The sequence below is a fragment of the Benincasa hispida genome, chromosome 2 (assembly GCF_027475165.1).
Source record: "Benincasa hispida cultivar pf3 chromosome 2, pf3_genome.v1.1, whole genome shotgun sequence".
Classification (NCBI taxonomy): Eukaryota; Viridiplantae; Streptophyta; class Magnoliopsida; order Cucurbitales; family Cucurbitaceae; genus Benincasa; species Benincasa hispida.
Genome location: NC_143479.1, coordinates 30893849 through 30912538, shown reverse-complemented (window position 1 = coordinate 30912538; position 18690 = coordinate 30893849). Strand labels below are relative to the sequence as shown.

Below are 18690 nucleotides of genomic sequence, written 5' to 3'. Positions count from 1 at the left end.
TAACCAACAAAAATTATTTATTGAAATTAATTTTGATTAATTTTATATTTTATAATTACATAAAAACTATAACACATTCTATTTTCATTATCATACCTAAGTAAATAGAGTCATTTTTTACTCTAAACAACTTATTTTTAGACATTGTATTTCTAATTTCTTTCCTAGACATCTATCAAATCTTAAACCAAACCATGGTTAAAACAATAAGTGATCCTTGAATAACGGGCTTAGAAGGAAAGCCCATTACAATATAACCCATCATCGCAACAACGACGGCACCTCCTGTGGTTTCATCACTATAACTCAAGGTTTCATCACAATCTCATTCTCTCCTCTTTGCCGAATCTTCGTCTCTTTGCTTTCTTCTACGCTTCACTTCACTTCACTTCATCCTATTCGTCACCCACAATAGCGGATAAAGCAGTCACCATACGAACCAGAAAGTTCATGATCAACCGGCTTCTCTCCAGGAAGCAATTCGTGAGTTTCTTTCTTCTCTTTTCTACGTTTTATCAACAACGGAAGATTGGTTTTGAATTGGTTTTGAACTTTGAAGTCTCTCTCGGATTGGTTTCATTGAGGATAAATTCAGTATTCGAACCTCAGATCTCTCCATTACGCATTTCCTTTGTTTTATAAATTTGTATAAAGTATAAGATTCAACAATCCATACTCTAATTAATGAAATCCTGTTGTTTAAGTTTTTTTAGATGATTCCCATTTGACCCCAGTTTTCATATGTAGCCCAATTTAATTCTATAGTTTGATGTTCATTCTCTTTGTCAACATTTACCCCATTCGTATCTGCTAACCTTCTGTAATAACTCGCTGACAATTGTTTATATGTTCTGTGATTTTGTACTTTTTCTTTGAATCTTCTTCACTATGTACAAGTTTTGTGTGAATGGTGGCTGCCTATCTATGATTTCATATCCTACGTATCTGCTAACCTTCTGTTATAACTAGCTGGCGAAAAGAAAAAGCATATTTTATGAACATGCTACACTTTTCTTTTATGCGTAGATGAACTGTATGGGTGTTCGTGTCCTTTTGTACTCTACTGGCTCTACTCTTAAAGCCACAACACCATGACTATAGAGTCCAATACTACCAATTTTTAGCTTTAGTTCTTACTGTTCCTTCTCCGGTTTGATGCAGATTATTGATGTTCTTCACCCAGGAAGACCAAACGTCTCCAAGTACATTTGTCTCATCCGCCATTTCAGTACCTCAAATTCTTCTTGGAATGGTTCCGTTGCCCCTTCCAAAGATGACTATTTTGCTGCGATCCACCATATCTCCCACATTGTCCGCCGAGACTTCTACATGGAGCGCACTCTCAACAAGCTCCGAATCTCCTACCTCAATTCTGAGCTTGTTTTCAGAGTCCTTCGTGCTTGCTCCAACTCTGGTACTGAGTCTTTCCGTTTCTTCAACTGGGCTTGCACTCACAACCCCTCTTACCAACCCACTACCCTTGAATTCGAAGAGCTCGTCAAAACCCTAGCTCGGGCCAAGAAGTATGCCACGATGTGGAAAGTTCTTCAACAGATGAAGATGCAGAATCTGAAAATTTCACCGGAAACGATATCGTTCATAATTCAAGAGTATGGTAAGCAGGGCCTCGTCGATAATGCGGTTACCATATTCAATCAATGTTCTAAATCTATTGATTGTCCACAAACAGTTGAGGTGTATAATGCGCTACTTTTTGCGCTTTGTGAGGTTAAGATGTTTCATGGAGCTTATGCGTTGATTAGGAGGATGATTAGAAAAGGGGTAACTCCTGATAAAAAGACTTATGGAACTCTTGTAACTGGATGGTGCTCAGCGGGAAAGATGAGGGAAGCTCAGGAGTTCTTGGAGGAAATGAGCCAGAAGGGGTTCAATCCTCCTTTGCGAGGTCGTGATCTTTTGGTAGAAGGATTGCTGAATGCAGGGTATTTTGAATCTGCTAAGGATATGGTTAGAAAAATGACTAAAGAAGGATCTGTGCCTGATATAGGGACTTTTAATTCTTTGATTGATGTTATATGCAACTCTGGAGAAGTTGATTTTTGCATTAATATTTTTCACGAGGTGTGCAAGTTGGGGCTTTGTCCTGATATAAATACTTACAAGATTTTGATTCCAGCAACTTCAAAAGTAGGTAGGATTGATGAAGCATTCAGGCTTTTGCATTGCTGTATTGAGGATGGACATATACCGTTTCCAAGTCTTTATGGACCAATACTTAAAGGAATGTGTAAAAGGAGTCAGTTTGATGATGCATTTTGCTTTTTCAGTGATATGAAACGTAAGGGGCATCCGCCAAATCGGCCGGTGTACACAATGTTGATAACAATGTGTGGACGTGGAGGGAGATTTGTTGATGCTGCTAATTACTTGATGGAAATGGCTGAATTTGGTTTACCTCCAATTTCAAGGTGCTTTGATATGGTTACAGATGGATTGAAGAACTGTGGGAAGCATGATTTAGCTAAGAAGATCGAGCAGCTTGAAGTTTCTATTCGAGGCATTTGATCTTGTAGTAAAATAATAAGCAAGCACTTTTTGTGCTTGAAGGATCTGGTTGAAATGGATATGAAAAACAACAACTATGGAAGTCGGAAAAAGGACAAACAAAGAATTGTAACTCTTAGGAAATTCCTTTTAATCACTCTTATACATGTGGAGAGAGATCAGAGAGAGGAAGTCACACTTGAGGTTATCAACCAGCGAATTATCAACATTTTCAGATGTACTATATGGATTGCGTAGGATTGTGGCTGAGACTACTGCTCTCTAGGTATCATATACAACTTCTAATGCTTCTTTGCTAGTTAGTATCATCTAACTGTTTGCTGCATGATTTGCTTGGTCATCTAAACCTTTCTCGTGAAACTTATATTTCCAATGTGATATTGCCATTAAAATAAGTGCTTTTTGTGCTGCTATCTATTGAACTATAAACAATTTCCATTGAGTTCTACTCTTAAAGCCACAACACCGTGACTATACAGTCCAATACTTCCAATTTGTAGGCAAGTTCTTACTGTTCGTTTTCTGGTTTGATGCAGATCATTGATGTTCTTCACCCAGGAAGATCAAACGTCTCTAAGGTAAGTCGATTTTACTTACAGTAGTTATTGTGCTTCTGCTTTAGCATAATTGCAGTGCAGCTTGTGGATTGCTTTCATAGTGAATAAATCCAGCAATATGTCTTACAGCCAAATTTATTACAGTTCATAATTAGATTTTTTTTGCTTTCTTTAACGTTTTATGCCAAGCAACAGATAGATTGTTGAGTTAAATGGTTTTGAGTTTCGAGTCTGGTTTCATGTTAAATTGTCCGCTCGTGTGATCTCACTTTCGTCTTTTTGACTTGAAGGCAGAGCTGAAGGAAAAGTTAGCAAGAATATATGATGTGAAGGATGCAAGTGCAATTGTGGTCCTTAAGTTCGGAACTCACTTTGGAGGTGGAAAATCAACTGGGTCCATTTTGATTTATGATTCTGTTGAAAATGCCAAAAAATATGAGCCCAAGTACAGGCTAATCATGGCAATTTCTTTTCCTTACTAATATTTTATATTTCCATCTTGTGAGTTGTGATTTGGTAGATCTTTACAATGTTATGAATTGATTTTGTACATAAAGGAAAGAATCCTGTTATTGATCCTTCATTCATGTTTATCCTCTGATGGGTGAATGCGTTATTTACACCACTTTTCTCTTTTGTTCCATTGTAGGCTTTTGCCTGCACACATTATATTTAATGAAGTATTCTAATCAGTTCTGTTGTTAACTAATGGATTCAATACTTTTTTTTGGAAATAGAAGCATTTCATTGATGAATGAAATAAGAACGAATCCCACACCAATAGATGATTACTCTAAAAGTTTCCAATTAGAGCATAGAAAAGCCGAGTTGAAATGAGAAAATGGGTGCTTAATTTTGCACCAAAGGAAAGTAGTAGAAAACACTGCTTTGAGCAGTGTGTGCCGAACATGCGTGCTACCCATGTTGAGTTCCGATTTCTGATTTGGCAGGGGACAAATAAATGAAGGGCTGGGGGGTGGTGGTGGGGATATTAGGATGCAATTGGTTCATATGGAGGACTTGTGTAAAGAATGAAGTAACAAGGCAAAAATTGATAATTCTTTTATGAATTGAGGAATATTGCATCATTTGATTTGGAGAAAAAAAAACGAAGATAGAACCCTATAGAAACTAAGCAAAACGGGGGTAGGGGTGAACTTTTGGGTTTCACTTGAATGTATCAAAAGGAGTAATGTGGGAAAATATCATGTATGAGATGCAGGTTTCTTTGTCTGAAATATTTGAGGGACTTCAATTTGCTGTTGCAGGCTGTTTACACTTTATAAGAGTCATTTGATTAAAGGCCATGAATCATTATATCTTTTGCAATTTTGGTTCACTATTTTTCAAAATATTTTTTCTGTATGGATGCAAAAGAGTTGGGTTATTTTTGAAATCAAGTGTTATCTTCTTTACAGAATGGACTTGACACTAAAGTCGAAAAATCAAGGAAGCAAATGAAGGAGAGGAAGAACAGAGCCAAGAAGATACGTGGAGTAAAGAACGTGAGTGAACCCTTCCTTTTCTTGTTTGAGTTTAATATTGGTTGCAATTTCCCCTTTTCGTTTAACAGACAAAGGCCTCAGACGCTGCCAAGGCTGGGAAGAAGAAATGAGTTTACTGCCGTGTTTTCGTGCCTTGGCCTTTTTCTCTATCATATCTTTATTTCATCTCTCTAAATTTAATTCTTAAGGGCCGTTTAGGGGATCAAAATGTGATCAGGATTATTCGGAATCAAACTATGATGTGGTTTCTTGAGATGTAATCAATATTATTGGGAATCAAATAACGATGTTTGGAGTGCAGGATTGGATTTGTTGTGTTATTGATCACTGTGTTTGGATTGCATTGTTAGGATTGGGGTGGGTTTGAGTGTAATCTACATCATACTAAATAATCATATGATATAAATCGTAATTTCCTAAATTTTAAAGTACTTTCTAAGTAAAAAAATTATCCCACAAATAATAATTTTCTAAATTTTAAAGTACTTTGTAAATAAAAAAATCATCATATAATCATAATTTCCTAGACTGTAAAGTACTTTTAAAATCATAATCCCTCCATTGGGTCCACTCATTTGTAGAATACCATATCTACGTTTCCCAATATTGGTTCGTTTTGACTTCCTTTCCCTTCCTTGAATGTCGAATCTGGCCCCATTTCTCGAATTATCAAGTTATGCAAGAGACAAAATGCATGTATTGTCTTGCAATTCATGTCTATTGGGTAGTATGATTTGTCTTGAAGTATAGTCCATTGACCTTTTAACATTCCAAACGTCCTTTCAATCATGTTTCGTGCGAATGAATGTCTCATCATGTTAAAACTTTCTTTGGGATTGGTGGGCAGGTTCCCTCCTCATCAATCGATAAGATGGTATCTCTGTTGTAACGAATTCTCTAGGATTTATACTAGGTTGTTACTACATGTATGCATAAATCTCCACATTTTGGCAAAAACTAACTAAACTCTTTATTAAAAATAAATGATTGAAATTCATTTAACATCATTTTAAAAAAATAGAAATAAATTAAAATATTACTAGAAAACATCATCTAAGCATCCAAAATGCAAAAACTGAAGATTTTCTAAATTCAACCGCTGATTAAGTTTAAAATTATAAAAACATAAAAAAACATGAGCGGGAGCGTTAGATTGGTCTTAGCAGTTTGATCATGGATTTCGCTTGTCATCCGTCGACATGTTCTTACAACTTACTTAAAAAATAAACATAAGAAAGAATGAATATAAAATATTCACTAAGTAACCCCATTATCGGGGTCAGGTTAAGTATCTATATCATCTAGATGCTACTCTTTAGTGGGATGTTCATAACCTCTACTTTCCATAGGATGACTCTAGTGAATAGTTGAATTCGTCCTACCGTAAGTGAGATGTATCCACAAACCTCTGGTGGATCTCGAAGAAAACACAAACCTCTGGTGAAGTTTCAAAGGAGATTATCACTTCTGGTGAATCCTGAAGGAAAAACAAACCTCTGGTGAATCCCGAAGGAAACACAAACATATGGTGAAATTCCGAAGGAGATCACCACCTCTGGTGAATATCTACTTATAGGTAGGGGTAACTATCACTATCATAAACATAACATACATCATAAAACATAGTCTTACAAACATGCAAAGTCATAACATCATGTTCAATGTTCATCTAGCAAATCATATAAACAAAATAACTTAATTCATGCTTGCACTCAAAACATGCTTCAAAACACAATTAAGATCAACTCATTTATCCTCATGCATCTCAATGCAAACAGTCTTAGAATCCTCATAATCATTCTTAAATTCATCACCTGACACAAAGGCGGTTTTAGTAGTAAGATTACTTATCTCAAAATTTGGTCACAAAAATAGTCTATGAAAATAATTTCCTTAAAATTTTTTGTAAGACTTGAATCAACCTTATAACATAAACCACAATTTAATTTAGCAACCAAGGCCCATTGTCAGACCTAAGATTTTGGGCAGTGAGTTCCGATGAAGAGTCGTAAGTCGAAGATTTGAAAGAGATGAGCTTTATTCCCACGTTAAGTATGGTTATCCTATCCCCACAGCTAATGGTAAGTTGTAGCTACAAAGGAGTATATACACCCATAAGAGGTAGTTCAATCCTGGTGTTCATTCAATCATCCAACATCTAGCTTTGTTAGCACAATATCACTTCTTTCTATCTTTAGTAGTTAAAAGTTGTGCTATGATACCTTATTATCACTGATAGGGAGAAGCTTCTCGGTCCATCAACTTAAAGGAAGAATCACTCAAGTGAATTCTACTCATATAGAAGAGTAGAATCAAGTATAGATTGCATTCACTCGGGATAGGGTCGTTAGATAAGCTTTAGTCAATCAATGTGGAGGTACCTTTCAAAGCTTAGTAGCACTATTCTTGTAGTTCAGATAATCGTAGGTAGACATTCCATTTATTGTCTCTTTGTTTCGATAGGTTAATAAATATTAGCTCTTAAAAGAGTAGATCATATCCACCTAGTAAATGAGATTTTGAGTTAGATATCTTTTGCTCAGCTGTTCACTTTTCATAGAACCCCAATTTAGGTAGTCACTCCATTTCCTTTTTGTCCTGTTCGCCTATATAAATAAAGCACCTTACCCTCTCCTGATCGATCGATCTCTACTCAATTACATTGACCCTCTCCTTATTGGTCGAGTTGCTTCGCTCCTTTCCCTATTAGGGTGTATTTGAACCTTTCTTGCTTTTAGGGCGAACGAATAGAAAATGGTGATCTCATTAGATCATTAGTGAAATAAGTACCAATGACGATCTTATCCTAAAGGAGAAGGAGGAGTAGGAGAAGTCAGTCTTCTTTGAAGATCGAGGAATAAATCAGACAATTATGCCATTCTGAAGAAGTCTTCTATAGAGGGAAAGCCTGTTACAAGTAAATGGAGAGGAAAGATCTCCAGAGATTCTTATCTCATTCCATTCCAGTGGCTTGACTAGCAACCAATGACGAAAACTAAAAAATCCATGGTTTCCCGGTAGAACCCCATTTCGCCCAAGTTGTTGCGTAACTGGAAAAAAGAAGCGGTTTTTCACATAACTTGCTCATAGTGCAGATCCCACTTGTATATTGTATTTGACCGAAGAAGCATCAGACAGGTTGAAGTTCTTACCTTCTTGGGAGTCTATGGACCAAGATCTGCTTTCATTATATGGGCAATACCGAGCCTAGAATAATGAATGTAAAATTAATTAATCATTTGGGGTCTAAACCCAATTAACAAAATTGGTCAAAATGTCCCCAAATTTAACATACTGAAAAATGTGGCTTGGTCCAAAATTCAATTCCGTTGGCCAACAAAACTTTAACAATTTTGGACTGAAAATTGGTTTCTTTCCTGATGCGCAAGGTCCCAAAATCTTTCAAATCTAAAATCTAGAGTCCAAACGTAAGAGAGATTGATATTTTTAACCTAAAACCAAATGGTAATCAAACTCTTGAAAGAAAAATCCAAAACTCAATTCTTATGCAAATTTCAAGATATCGACGAAATAACCCAAAAGGGCGACGACAGAGAACTTGAATGGCGGCGGCTGCTGGATTTGAAAAAGGGGCGGCGACAGGCGGCGCTGGCGACTGAGGTTAGAGGCTGGGTCGGATCTGGCAGCGAAACTTCGACGGAGGTGGAAGGAGAGCGACTGCAAGGCTACAAGGATGAAACGGACGGCGCGACTGCAAGGCTGGCAATGGACGGAGCTGGGCGGCGATGGTGGCGGCATCTGGAAGAAGCGGCGCGCTGAGGAGGCAGACGGACGAACACTGTCGGCTTCGTCAGAATAACGAACAGTGGCGGCTGCGTTGAAGAGACGGCTAAACGAACATGGAGAGGCAACGCTTGGAATCGATGGACGACTACCTTTGACACAACAATTTTTCAGTAACAACTCAAACATCTTTCCTTTTCTTCTCCAAAATCCAGATATCCAAATCCTTATTGGATTTTAAAATCCCAAATCCTTTTGGAAAAAAAGAATTTCAAATCCAATATGTCAATAAATTGATTTACTTCTGAATATCTTCTCCAAAAATCTAAAAAAAATCCAAAACTCTCAATTTTAATTCAATTTTCTCAAATTACATTAAAAATTAAACAATTTGACGTAAATATCAAATTTCTCTTAATCAAATTTAAATTCCAAAATTCGTCTATGAGCAAAAATAAAATTGAATTATCCTTTCACAATAATCCAATTTAACCTTAAAAAATCCAAAATAATCCTCAAATATTCCAAAATAACAGAGTTTAAATTACACAAAATCCAAAATAATCCTCAAATATTCCAAAATAACTAAGTTTAAATTACACAAAAATTTGGGATGTCACATTCTTCCCTCAAACTTTCATCCTCGAAAGTTTATTCTTGAAAAAGCTCTAGGTACTGGGCTCTCATCTCATCCTCTCTCTCCCATGTAGCCTCATCAAACTGGTGGTTCTACCACAAAACTTTCACAAGTACTATCTCCTTGTTGCGTAAAGTTTTCACCTCCTCAGCGAGAATTTGAATCGACTTCTTTTCATAACTTAAGTTTTCATTCAACTGTAACGGTTCAAAGTCCACCACACGGGACGGAACTGCCACATACTTTCTCAACATTGAGACATGAAAAACATTGTGAATGAAGAGAGAAATGGTGGCAATGCCAACCGATAAGCTACAGGGCCAATCTGCTTTAAGACATCGAAGGGCTCAATAAATTGTGGACTAGCTTCCCTTTATATTTATCATAAGAGTTATATTTATGCATGCATAAAAAGCATTAACATGCATCATCTTTATATTGTAATTGTTATAGTATAAGGGTGAATGATAACATGTTTGCTTGGTTGTTACGCGTTATATATAGTAATGACCGGACATTGCATGAAGCATGACACATAGATTACTTTATAAATGTTATAAATGCCTCGTTATGCACAATGTTTTTTAGTTGTTTCTTTTTAAAAGTTAAAAGAGAAATTAGAACTAAAAGAAATAAGAAAGACATGCTTGCTCATTTAGGTTTAATTCATGGTTTTAAAGTGTTTAAAACTTGGATCACATAGACCTAAGATCACGGTTCTAATACAATTAGCAACCCTAAGGCTTTAATCTTTTAATCAGTTTAATAGGATTAAATTGGCTAATAAAAGGTTAAAGTGTAACAAATCTATCTATAAGGGACCTTTTGTCTAAGGCGAGTTCTGTCTAGGCTGGGGTATTTAAGTTGACGGAAACGTAACATCCCTACCTGGGAACTTACTTGGAAAGGTAAATTAGATAGATTTGATGCATGCATGCAAGTTAAGGACAGTCTGTTAAAGTGTTTAAATGTGACTACTTAAACTTGTTCATTTTTCATAGACAAATGTTGTTTATGAGCAGAGTTTAAAAAGACGGCTTAGACTAAAATTAGTAGCCGGATTGTCTAGGTTAATGAACCCCTAGGTAGAACATTCAGTGGAAGGTACTTGGGGCATGAGATGCTTCACTTAAACTTTTCACTTTTCTCCTAAATAGTCCACACCGTGAGATCTATCCTCGGCCTCGCGGCACCTTTGGCGTGTCCCCCTAACGGATGGTGTTTGGGTAGGTCAATATCAAGGTGGATGGAGAGAATGTTTATAGTAAGTGGGAGTGGGAAGTGCGACAGCATATCCCTCGGTCTCCCTCGTTAGGTTGAATAAAGTTACTGCACATCGCCTTGAGGCACCCTGAGAGTGTCCCCCTAAAGGATGGCAGTTTTGCGCATTTTTTTATTTGATCTTCTGTAAGAGGATAAGGTAACTTAGTCTCTTGTCCTAATTTGTCTTTTCCCTATGGCAAGCGCATTAAGGCAGGACTCTGGCACCGAAAGCGAGGGGTTACACTTACACAAAATAGTTAAAGGTTAACGATTTTGGACCGAAAAATGGTGGATGTTAGGTTCAGTTCTAAGAGTTGGTTCTGCCTAATGGTTGAGAATGTCTCATCCCAGCGAAGGGGCAACTAATCACCCCACCGGTGGTGTTTGTCCTGCCTCACTGAGGCACCATTGCAAAATAGAAGTTTATAACTTAGGGTACTTGGAACTATTTTGCAAAACTGATTGATTTAAAAGTGGTTTAGCAAAATCTAATAAAGTTTTGTTCGTATTTTCGGCAACATTTTCAAATGGCAACAGCCACGTTATTGTTGTTAAGCGCCGAAAAACTTACTAACGATAATTTAACAACATGGAAACACATGATCACGACGATCCTAATCATCGAGGATCTCATGTTCGCTCTCACAGAGGCTTGTCCTCTTATTCCAGCTCCAAATGCCGCTCGAAATGTTTGGGAGGCATACGAGCGATGGACAAAGGTGAATGAGAAGGCCCGAGCCTACATTTGGCAAGTCTTTATGAAGTCTTGGCGAAGAAACATGAGCCTATGGTCTAAGCGCGTGAGATCATGGAGTCCGTGCGAGGGATGTTTGGACAACCATCTGAACAACTTATACATGAGGCTCTTAAATATATATTCAACTCTAAAATACAAGAAGGCACGTCTGTTCGTGAACATGTACTAAACATGATGGTCCACTTTAATGTGGCAGAGTTGAATGGGTCTACCATTGATGAGGGCAGCTAGGTTAGCATAATCCTGCATTCTTTGCCGGAGAGCTTCCTGCACTTTGTTAGTAATGTGATTCTTAACATAGTGAAATATAACCTTACAACTCTCCTCAACGAGTTGCAGACATACCAATCTTTACTGAAAAGTAAGGAAAGGCAGAAGGGTGAGGCAAATGTTGCTTCATCCTCCAAGACGTTCCATAGAGGTTCAACCTCAGGAACGAAGTTTGCACCTTCTGCTTCTAACTCTGCAAAGGGGAAGAAGAAGAAGGGTGGTAAGGGAAAAGAGAAGGCACTTGCTAACCCACCGCTTGTCGCTACAAGGAGGCGTCCATAAGTTGCTAAAGGAAACTGTTTCCATTGCAACCAAGATGGACACTGGAAGAGGAACTGTCCTCGGTGTCTGAAAGAGAAGAAAGCAGCCAAGGCTAAGGCCAAGGCTGATAAATGTAAATGTGATTTACTTGTGCTTGAAACTTGTTTAGTGGAGAATGATGATTCTGCCTGGATAATTGATTCAGGCGCCACTAACCATGTTTGTTCTTCTTTTCAGGGGATTAGATCTTGACGACAGCTGGAGGCTGGTGAGGTGACGATGCGAGTAGGCACCGGGCACATCGTCTCAGCTATGGCAGTGGGAGGACTCCAGTTAGCTTTACAAAATAGGTTTCTTATTTTAAATGATGTATATATTGTTCCTGAACTAAAAAGGAACCTTATTTCTGTAAAGTGTTTATTGCAATATAAATATACTGTATCTTTTGATTTGAATAAAGCATTTATTCATAAAGATGGTGTTTTTATTTGCACTACGAATCTGGAATTGAATTTATATGTGCTAAGGCTGTTAGCCATTAATTCCCTCCATAATACTGAAATGTTCAAAACTGCCGTAACTCAATCAAAACGTCAACGAATTTCTCCAAGAGAAAATGCCCAACTTTGGCATCTACGTTTAGGGCACATCAATCTTAATAGGATTGAGAGATTGGTGAAGAATGGACTTCTAAGTGAGTTAGAAGAAAATTCTTTACCTGTGTCCGAATCTTGCCTTGAGGGTAAGATACTAAACGACCTTTTACTGGAAAAGGTTCTAGAGCCAAGGAGCCTCTTGAATTAGTACATTCTGACCTTTGTGGTCTTATGAATGTGCGAGCCCGAGGTTGCTATGAGTATTTTATCAGTTTTATTGATGATTACTCCAGGTACGGGTATGTTTATCTTATGCAACGGAAGTCTGAATCCTTTGAAAAGTTCAAAGAGTTTAAGGCTGAAGTTGAAAATGCATTGGATAGACAGATTAAAACACTTCGATCGGATCGGGGTGGAGAGTTTTTGGACTCGGCATTCCAGGACTATTTGATAGAACATGGAATCGTTTCCCAACTCTCAGCGTCGGGTACACCTCAACAAAATGGTGTAGCGGAGAGGAGAAATAGAACCTTGTTAGACATGGTTCGCTCGATGATGAGTTACGCTTCCTCGGACTCGTTTTGGGGTTTCATAGTGGAGGCTGCAGTGTACATACTCAACTGTGTTCCCTCCAAGAGTGTTGCAAGAACACCTCTGGAGTTGTGGAATGGGTGTAAAGCTAGTTTACATCAGTTTCGCATTTGGGGTTGCCCTGCACATGTGCTTGAAGCTAATCCCAAAGGTACACGAAGGGGTTATTTTTATGATCTGACGAAAAATAGGGTGTTTGTTTCAACAAACTCTACTTTCCTGGAGGAGGATCATATAAGGGAGCACAGTCCACAAAGCAAAGTCGTGTTACGTGAACTTTCCAATGAAACTACTGAAACTTCAACAAGAGTTGTTGAAGAGCTTGCTACATCAACAAGAGTTGTTGATGGGAGTTCATCCAATAGGTCGGTTCCACCTCAAGAGTTGAGGGAACCTTGACATAGTGGGAAGGTTGCGAACCCACCCGTTCGCTATCTGGGTTTCACGAAAATCCTTCCTATGGTAGTAGACGGCGACGTTGAGGAACTGTTGTCTTATAAGAAGGCAATGGAGGATGTTGACCGGGATGAATGAGTCAAGGCCATGGATCTCGAGATGGAGTCAATGTACTTCAAGTCAGTATGGGATTTTGTAGATCAGCCTGATGAGGCTCATCTTATAGGTTGTAAATGGATCTACAAGCGCAAATAGGGTGCTGATGGGATGGTACAGACCTTCAAGGCTCGACTTGTGGCAAAGGGTTGTACCCAGGTAGAGGGAGTCGACTATGAGGAGACTTTCTTGCCTGTTGCCACGTTAAAGTCGATCTGCATCCTCCTGTCCATTGCAGCTTATTATAACTATGAGATATGGAAAATGGACGTCAAGACAGTCTTTCTAAATGGCAATCTTGAGGAGACCATTTATGTGGTGTAGCCCGAGGGATTCATAGTCGAAAGTCAAGAGCAAAATATTTGCAAATTGAATCGGTCCATTTATGGACTGAAATAGGCGTCTTGATCTTGGAACAAACGGTTTGATACTATGATCAAGTCGTATGGATTTGACCAAAACATTGATGAACCTTGTATTTATAAGAAGATCATCAACGCTTCAGTAATTTTCTTAGTGTTGTATGTAGACGACATCCTATTCATTGGGAATGATGTAGGACTACTGACTGCAGTTAAGAACTGGCTAGTGACCCAATTTCAAATGAAAGATTTGGGAGAGGCTCAGTTGGTTTTAGGTATACAGATCTTTCGGGATCATAAGAACAAAGTGCTAGCACTGTCTTAGGCATCGTACATTGACAAGATGTTGCTCAAGTACTCGATGCAGAACTCCAAGAGGGGCCTACTGTCGTTCAGGCATGGAATCACTTTGTCTAAGGACATGTGTCCTAAGACGCCTCAAGAGGTTGAGGAGATGAGACGGGTCCCATATGCGTCTGTCATTGGCAATTTGATGTACGCGATGCTCTGTACTCGTCCAGACATCTGCTACGCTGTGGGCATAGTCAGTAGGTTTCAGTCTAACCTAGGCCATTTTAATGTTGGTGACCCATTTACGAAGGCTCTCACGGCTACAGTGTTTGAGGGTCACCTACGGAGCATGGGTCTACAGGATCGTCCGTGGCTGGACTAGGGCAAGTGGGAGATTTTCTTGTACTGGGCTTTTATGCCCTAGTTTATTGTACACCCCACCTCTCTTTAGGACAAGTAGGAGATTGTTGGGTTGATGCCCTAATGTCTCGTGTCCTGTAGTTTGTAAACAATTTGTACGAATACTTGTGTTGTTAATATATGATATTTACTTCACATCTTGATTTTTTGCTCAGTTAATTATTTTATTTGCTTTACCACAAGCCAATAAATATAAAATCTCTGGTTATTTGTATGTGACTCAAGCATGTATTTGGTGACATACAAGTGGATCATGTCTTGAGTGATAACCAAAATGGTCTATAGTATATAGATATAGGAGGGAAACCTTATCCTGGTAACGCTACGGACGCGACCCGCTTTGTGGAATGGTCACAAGTGTTGTGACTTGTCACAGATGGTCTGATCTCGATCATTCGTGTTGGGGACATGCGAGTGAGGGCGTCATATACAAGAGTTTGTATAAGACCTGACCACGAAGTGTTAACATCTCGTTATATAACACCGTTCATGACAGAGACTTCACTTCACTCGGATGACCATAGATAACATGACCTCAATCCTGAGTGAGTTGAGAACTCCTGCCATTGCGGGCGATTCTTTGATTTGTATGGGTGCGAGTGGCCAGGTCACCGATTCAAACCTACCATTTTGGGGATTCGTCTGATTTGGAAGCTGGGAACTCAGCTACACAAGATGTAATTCACTCCTTCCTCGAGGTAGGGGTAAGTGGATAGATAGCTCCCTTAAGGGCTAATTCCGGGGCTTGAACAATGTGGCACCACACACATTCTCTTGGCCCGAAAGATGTTCACACATAGTTGGACTATGTTGTATTGTTCATTAGAGGAATCAATGGTACTTAAGGAGTGAGATGTAACTACAAGGGCAAGACGGTAAATTGGCCCAGCTGTACTTACGAGCATCTGTGAAGGGTCATCGTACTCATGATTGGTTATATTCGATGGACACAGAAATATATCTGTGGTAAGAAGAGTTCAGCTATTGGTCTTTAGTGGAATACCTGACAATTAACGGATGGTGGATCTCGTAGCTAAAGAGTTTAGTTAGCTATTCACGTACCGTTGGAGCTTCAAGCCACAAGTCCATTAGGTCCCCTGGGTAGCTTAGATAAGGTCGAGAACCAGTATTTGGGTTAATTTGAAATGTTCAAATTGACAAGAGGAAGTTCGATTATATATGATATAATTGAACTGGTTAATTATATATGATATAATAGGCAAATGTATGAGATACATTATTATGGAGGAAATGAGATATAAATATGATTTATATCAAGTAGAGGAGAAAATACTATAGTAGATATGTGATATCAAACTATAGGATATAAATATAATATGATTATATTAATTAATTAATTATATGATAATTAATCATGTTTCCACGTTCGGACGTGGGTTAGTGGCAGCGTTGGTTATGGTAACCGATGGGTTAAAATGAAAAATGTTTTCATTTTTGCATAGTCGTTCAATCGCCCAAAAGAATTCGTGAAGTGCGCGTTGGTGGTTCAAAAGATCGCTTGAGAGCCTATACGATAGCATTTTCCGCCTAAATGATCGTATACTTCGCGCCTAAACGATCGCACACTGTCGCCTAGACGATTGGATAGCTTCTCTAAACAATCATATAGTGTTCCCATTTACCTAAACTATCGTATACCTTATCTTAAACGATTGTTCAGCATTTCCTACACGATCGTGTAGCTCCTCTATGCGATAAGCACCACTGCTATACGATAGCACTATTTTCTCTCCCACTTGCTTATCGCCTACCCGACTTGCTTATCCTCCATCCTCTACCAAATTCAACAAAGCCCATCCTTTGGGTTTTCACTCCGAGAATACTTGGGGATCATTAGTGGTGGTGTCGTACCCGTTGCGGTCGTGAGTTCGCGTTGATCGTGCTGCTGCAGTCGATGTTCCCGCCGGGCGTTGGTAGATCACTGGGAGGGTTTCCGCTACATAGGAGTTCTGAAGTTTGAACTCTTTCCATATAGGACCTTAAATGGTGATATGCCAATGGTAGCCTAATAACTGTTATTATATACAAACTCCATCGAATGCAGATAAGAGTCCCAACTCCTTAAAAACTCTAACACACAAGCGTGCAACATATCCTCCAACATCTAGTTCAAACATTTTGTCTAACCATTCGTTTGTGGGTGAAAAGGTGTACTAAAATCCAATTGAGTACACAATGCCGTCTGAAGACTCTTCCAAAAGTTAGATGTAAAAAAAGGATCTCTGTTTATACAATGGAAATAGGTACTCCATGAAATCTCACCGCCTCTTTCATGTATATCTGTGCCCACTTATTCACTGAAAAAGTAGACTTCCCTAGAATGAAATGTGCTAGTTTTGTCTACTACAACTTAAATTACAATAAAGCCCTTTATTGTTCTAGACAACCCCATGATGAAGTCCATAAACACATTCTCCTACTTCCATTCTGGTACGCTTAAGGGCCGCAACAAGCCTACTGGCTTTTACCTCGGGACTTTCAATTGCTGACACACTAAGCACTTACCGAAAAACTCGACTATCTCTCTTTTCATGTCATTCCACCATTAACAACACTTTAAGTCCTAGTACATCTTGGTGTTACCAAGGTGTATCGAAAATGGGGAACTATGAGCTTCCAACAACAAATCGTTCTTAAGGTCACTGTTCATTAGTACGCATAAGCATCCCTGATAGAGAAGACCATTATATGCGGATATAGAGAACTCACCACCCTGCCCTGACTCCACCATGCAAACTTTTTCCACAAGGTAAGGATCACCTCGTTGAGCACTAATAATCCTCTGCCTCAAGGTTGGTTGCACCGACAACTGCGCCAACTGTGAAGTAACTTCCCCCACTACTATTGCAATCTTAACCCATTCTAAGGTCTTTGCATAGATGAGTTAATCTGGTAATAAGGGTTGCTGAATGGGCTACCTTTCTACTTAGAGCATTTGGCACTACATTTTGCCTTTCTTGAATGGTACAAAATCTCACATTCATAATCCTTCACCAACTCTAACCACCTACGTTATCTCATGTTTAACTCCTTTTGAGTGAATAAGTATTTTAAACTCTTATGGTCGGTGAAAATCTACATCTTCTCTCCATATAAATAGTGCCTTCAGATTTTCAAGGCAAAAACCACTACTGCCAATTCCAAATCATGTGTAGGATAGTTCCGTTCATGGTTCTTTAACTGATGAGAGGCATAAGCAACTACCTTACTGATAACTTGTAGAAATACAAGTTATTATAGTCGTTTACTTAGAATAATGAGGATAGATAAGAAGAATATGCGTCATTTTTGTTAAGAATTCATGCTACATATTAAACTTGTGCTGAAGTATCTAAAAAACACCCGTTGACCGCATATCATAAGTTTGCGCCAAAGTGTCTATTTTGCAGATTGATCGCAGGACTTTGTGACATGCACAAAACCCCTACCCGACGAACAAACAATTGGTCGCATGCCTCGGGATCTCTGAGCTGGTACTAGTGGATCTTCTAGAAAATATTCAGAATATCGACCATGATAGCAGTGCTGACATTCTCACCTACCACGTCAGACGATAATGAATTATCAGAGTGAGAATCCCACCAAAAGCCAGCGCAGGACTCTATAAATAGAGCCTTGATGCCATGAAGAAAGGATGGACTTTTAAACCCAGAGACTGAGATTTTCTCGAGAGAAAATTCCACCTCCATATTTCACCCCGATTCTTCATCGGTATCTCGCCGAAGCAAGAGTCTAAAAGGGCCTTCTCCATTCACCCAACCATTATATCACCATTAGCCTCGACATTCATTTATGGGAAGCAAGAGATTGCAAACAACAACCCTTCACCTTTTCTCTTTACCTCTTTAGTTGTTGTATTACATTTTTGTTTGAGAGATTGCTCATCTGTTTGTTCAAAAACTGTCTTTCTATGTTAATATCATCATGTCCACTTTCATCATCTTCTCTATCTTCACTTTCACGTTATTTGTTGTCATGAGTAACTAATTTTAACGGGGTAAGGGGGAAGATTAATATCATGATCTAAGTAGAATCTGTGGAAGTTATCCTGTTTGCTTAATGTATGAGTATTAAAATGCTTGCCCATGAGAATTCATTGAGTCAAGTAGCCATGACTAACTACCTGAGAAGGAAAGTAGTTGTGGGTCTTATTAAGCAAAGCAAGAAGTATTTCTAGAGATAGAAACAACCTTGCACTCATAGCAATCTCATTCGTGCATCATAGAAATATGATAAGTATGGTTGGCCACTGAGAAATGTGAGATAACCGAAAGTGCGAGCCAGGACAAACTCTCACTATAAGCTTAGTGATGCGGTATTGATCTCCCCCAAACCCT

At 38.7% G+C, this 18690-nt stretch overlaps 2 protein-coding genes across 2 annotated transcripts; both read left to right on the top strand.

Moving 5' to 3' along the window:
* The first annotated feature begins 288 nt into the window (after positions 1–288).
* Positions 289–3666, top strand: LOC120071500 (Pentatricopeptide repeat (PPR) superfamily protein). Its single transcript, XM_039023815.2, has 4 exons — positions 289–483; positions 1162–2791; positions 3063–3104; positions 3374–3666. The coding sequence occupies exons 1-2, from the start codon at positions 451–453 to the stop codon at positions 2524–2526; spliced, it is 1398 nt and encodes a 465-aa protein (XP_038879743.2). The 5' UTR covers positions 289–450; the 3' UTR covers positions 2527–2791; positions 3063–3104; positions 3374–3666.
* On the top strand, positions 2581–4698 carry LOC120072033 (small ribosomal subunit protein eS24z-like). The gene is made up of 5 exons (XM_090311036.1): positions 2581–2634; positions 3063–3104; positions 3374–3544; positions 4502–4588; positions 4657–4698. The coding sequence occupies exons 1-5, from the start codon at positions 2581–2583 to the stop codon at positions 4696–4698; spliced, it is 396 nt and encodes a 131-aa protein (XP_090167162.1).
* Positions 4699–18690: the final 13992 nt, after the last annotated feature.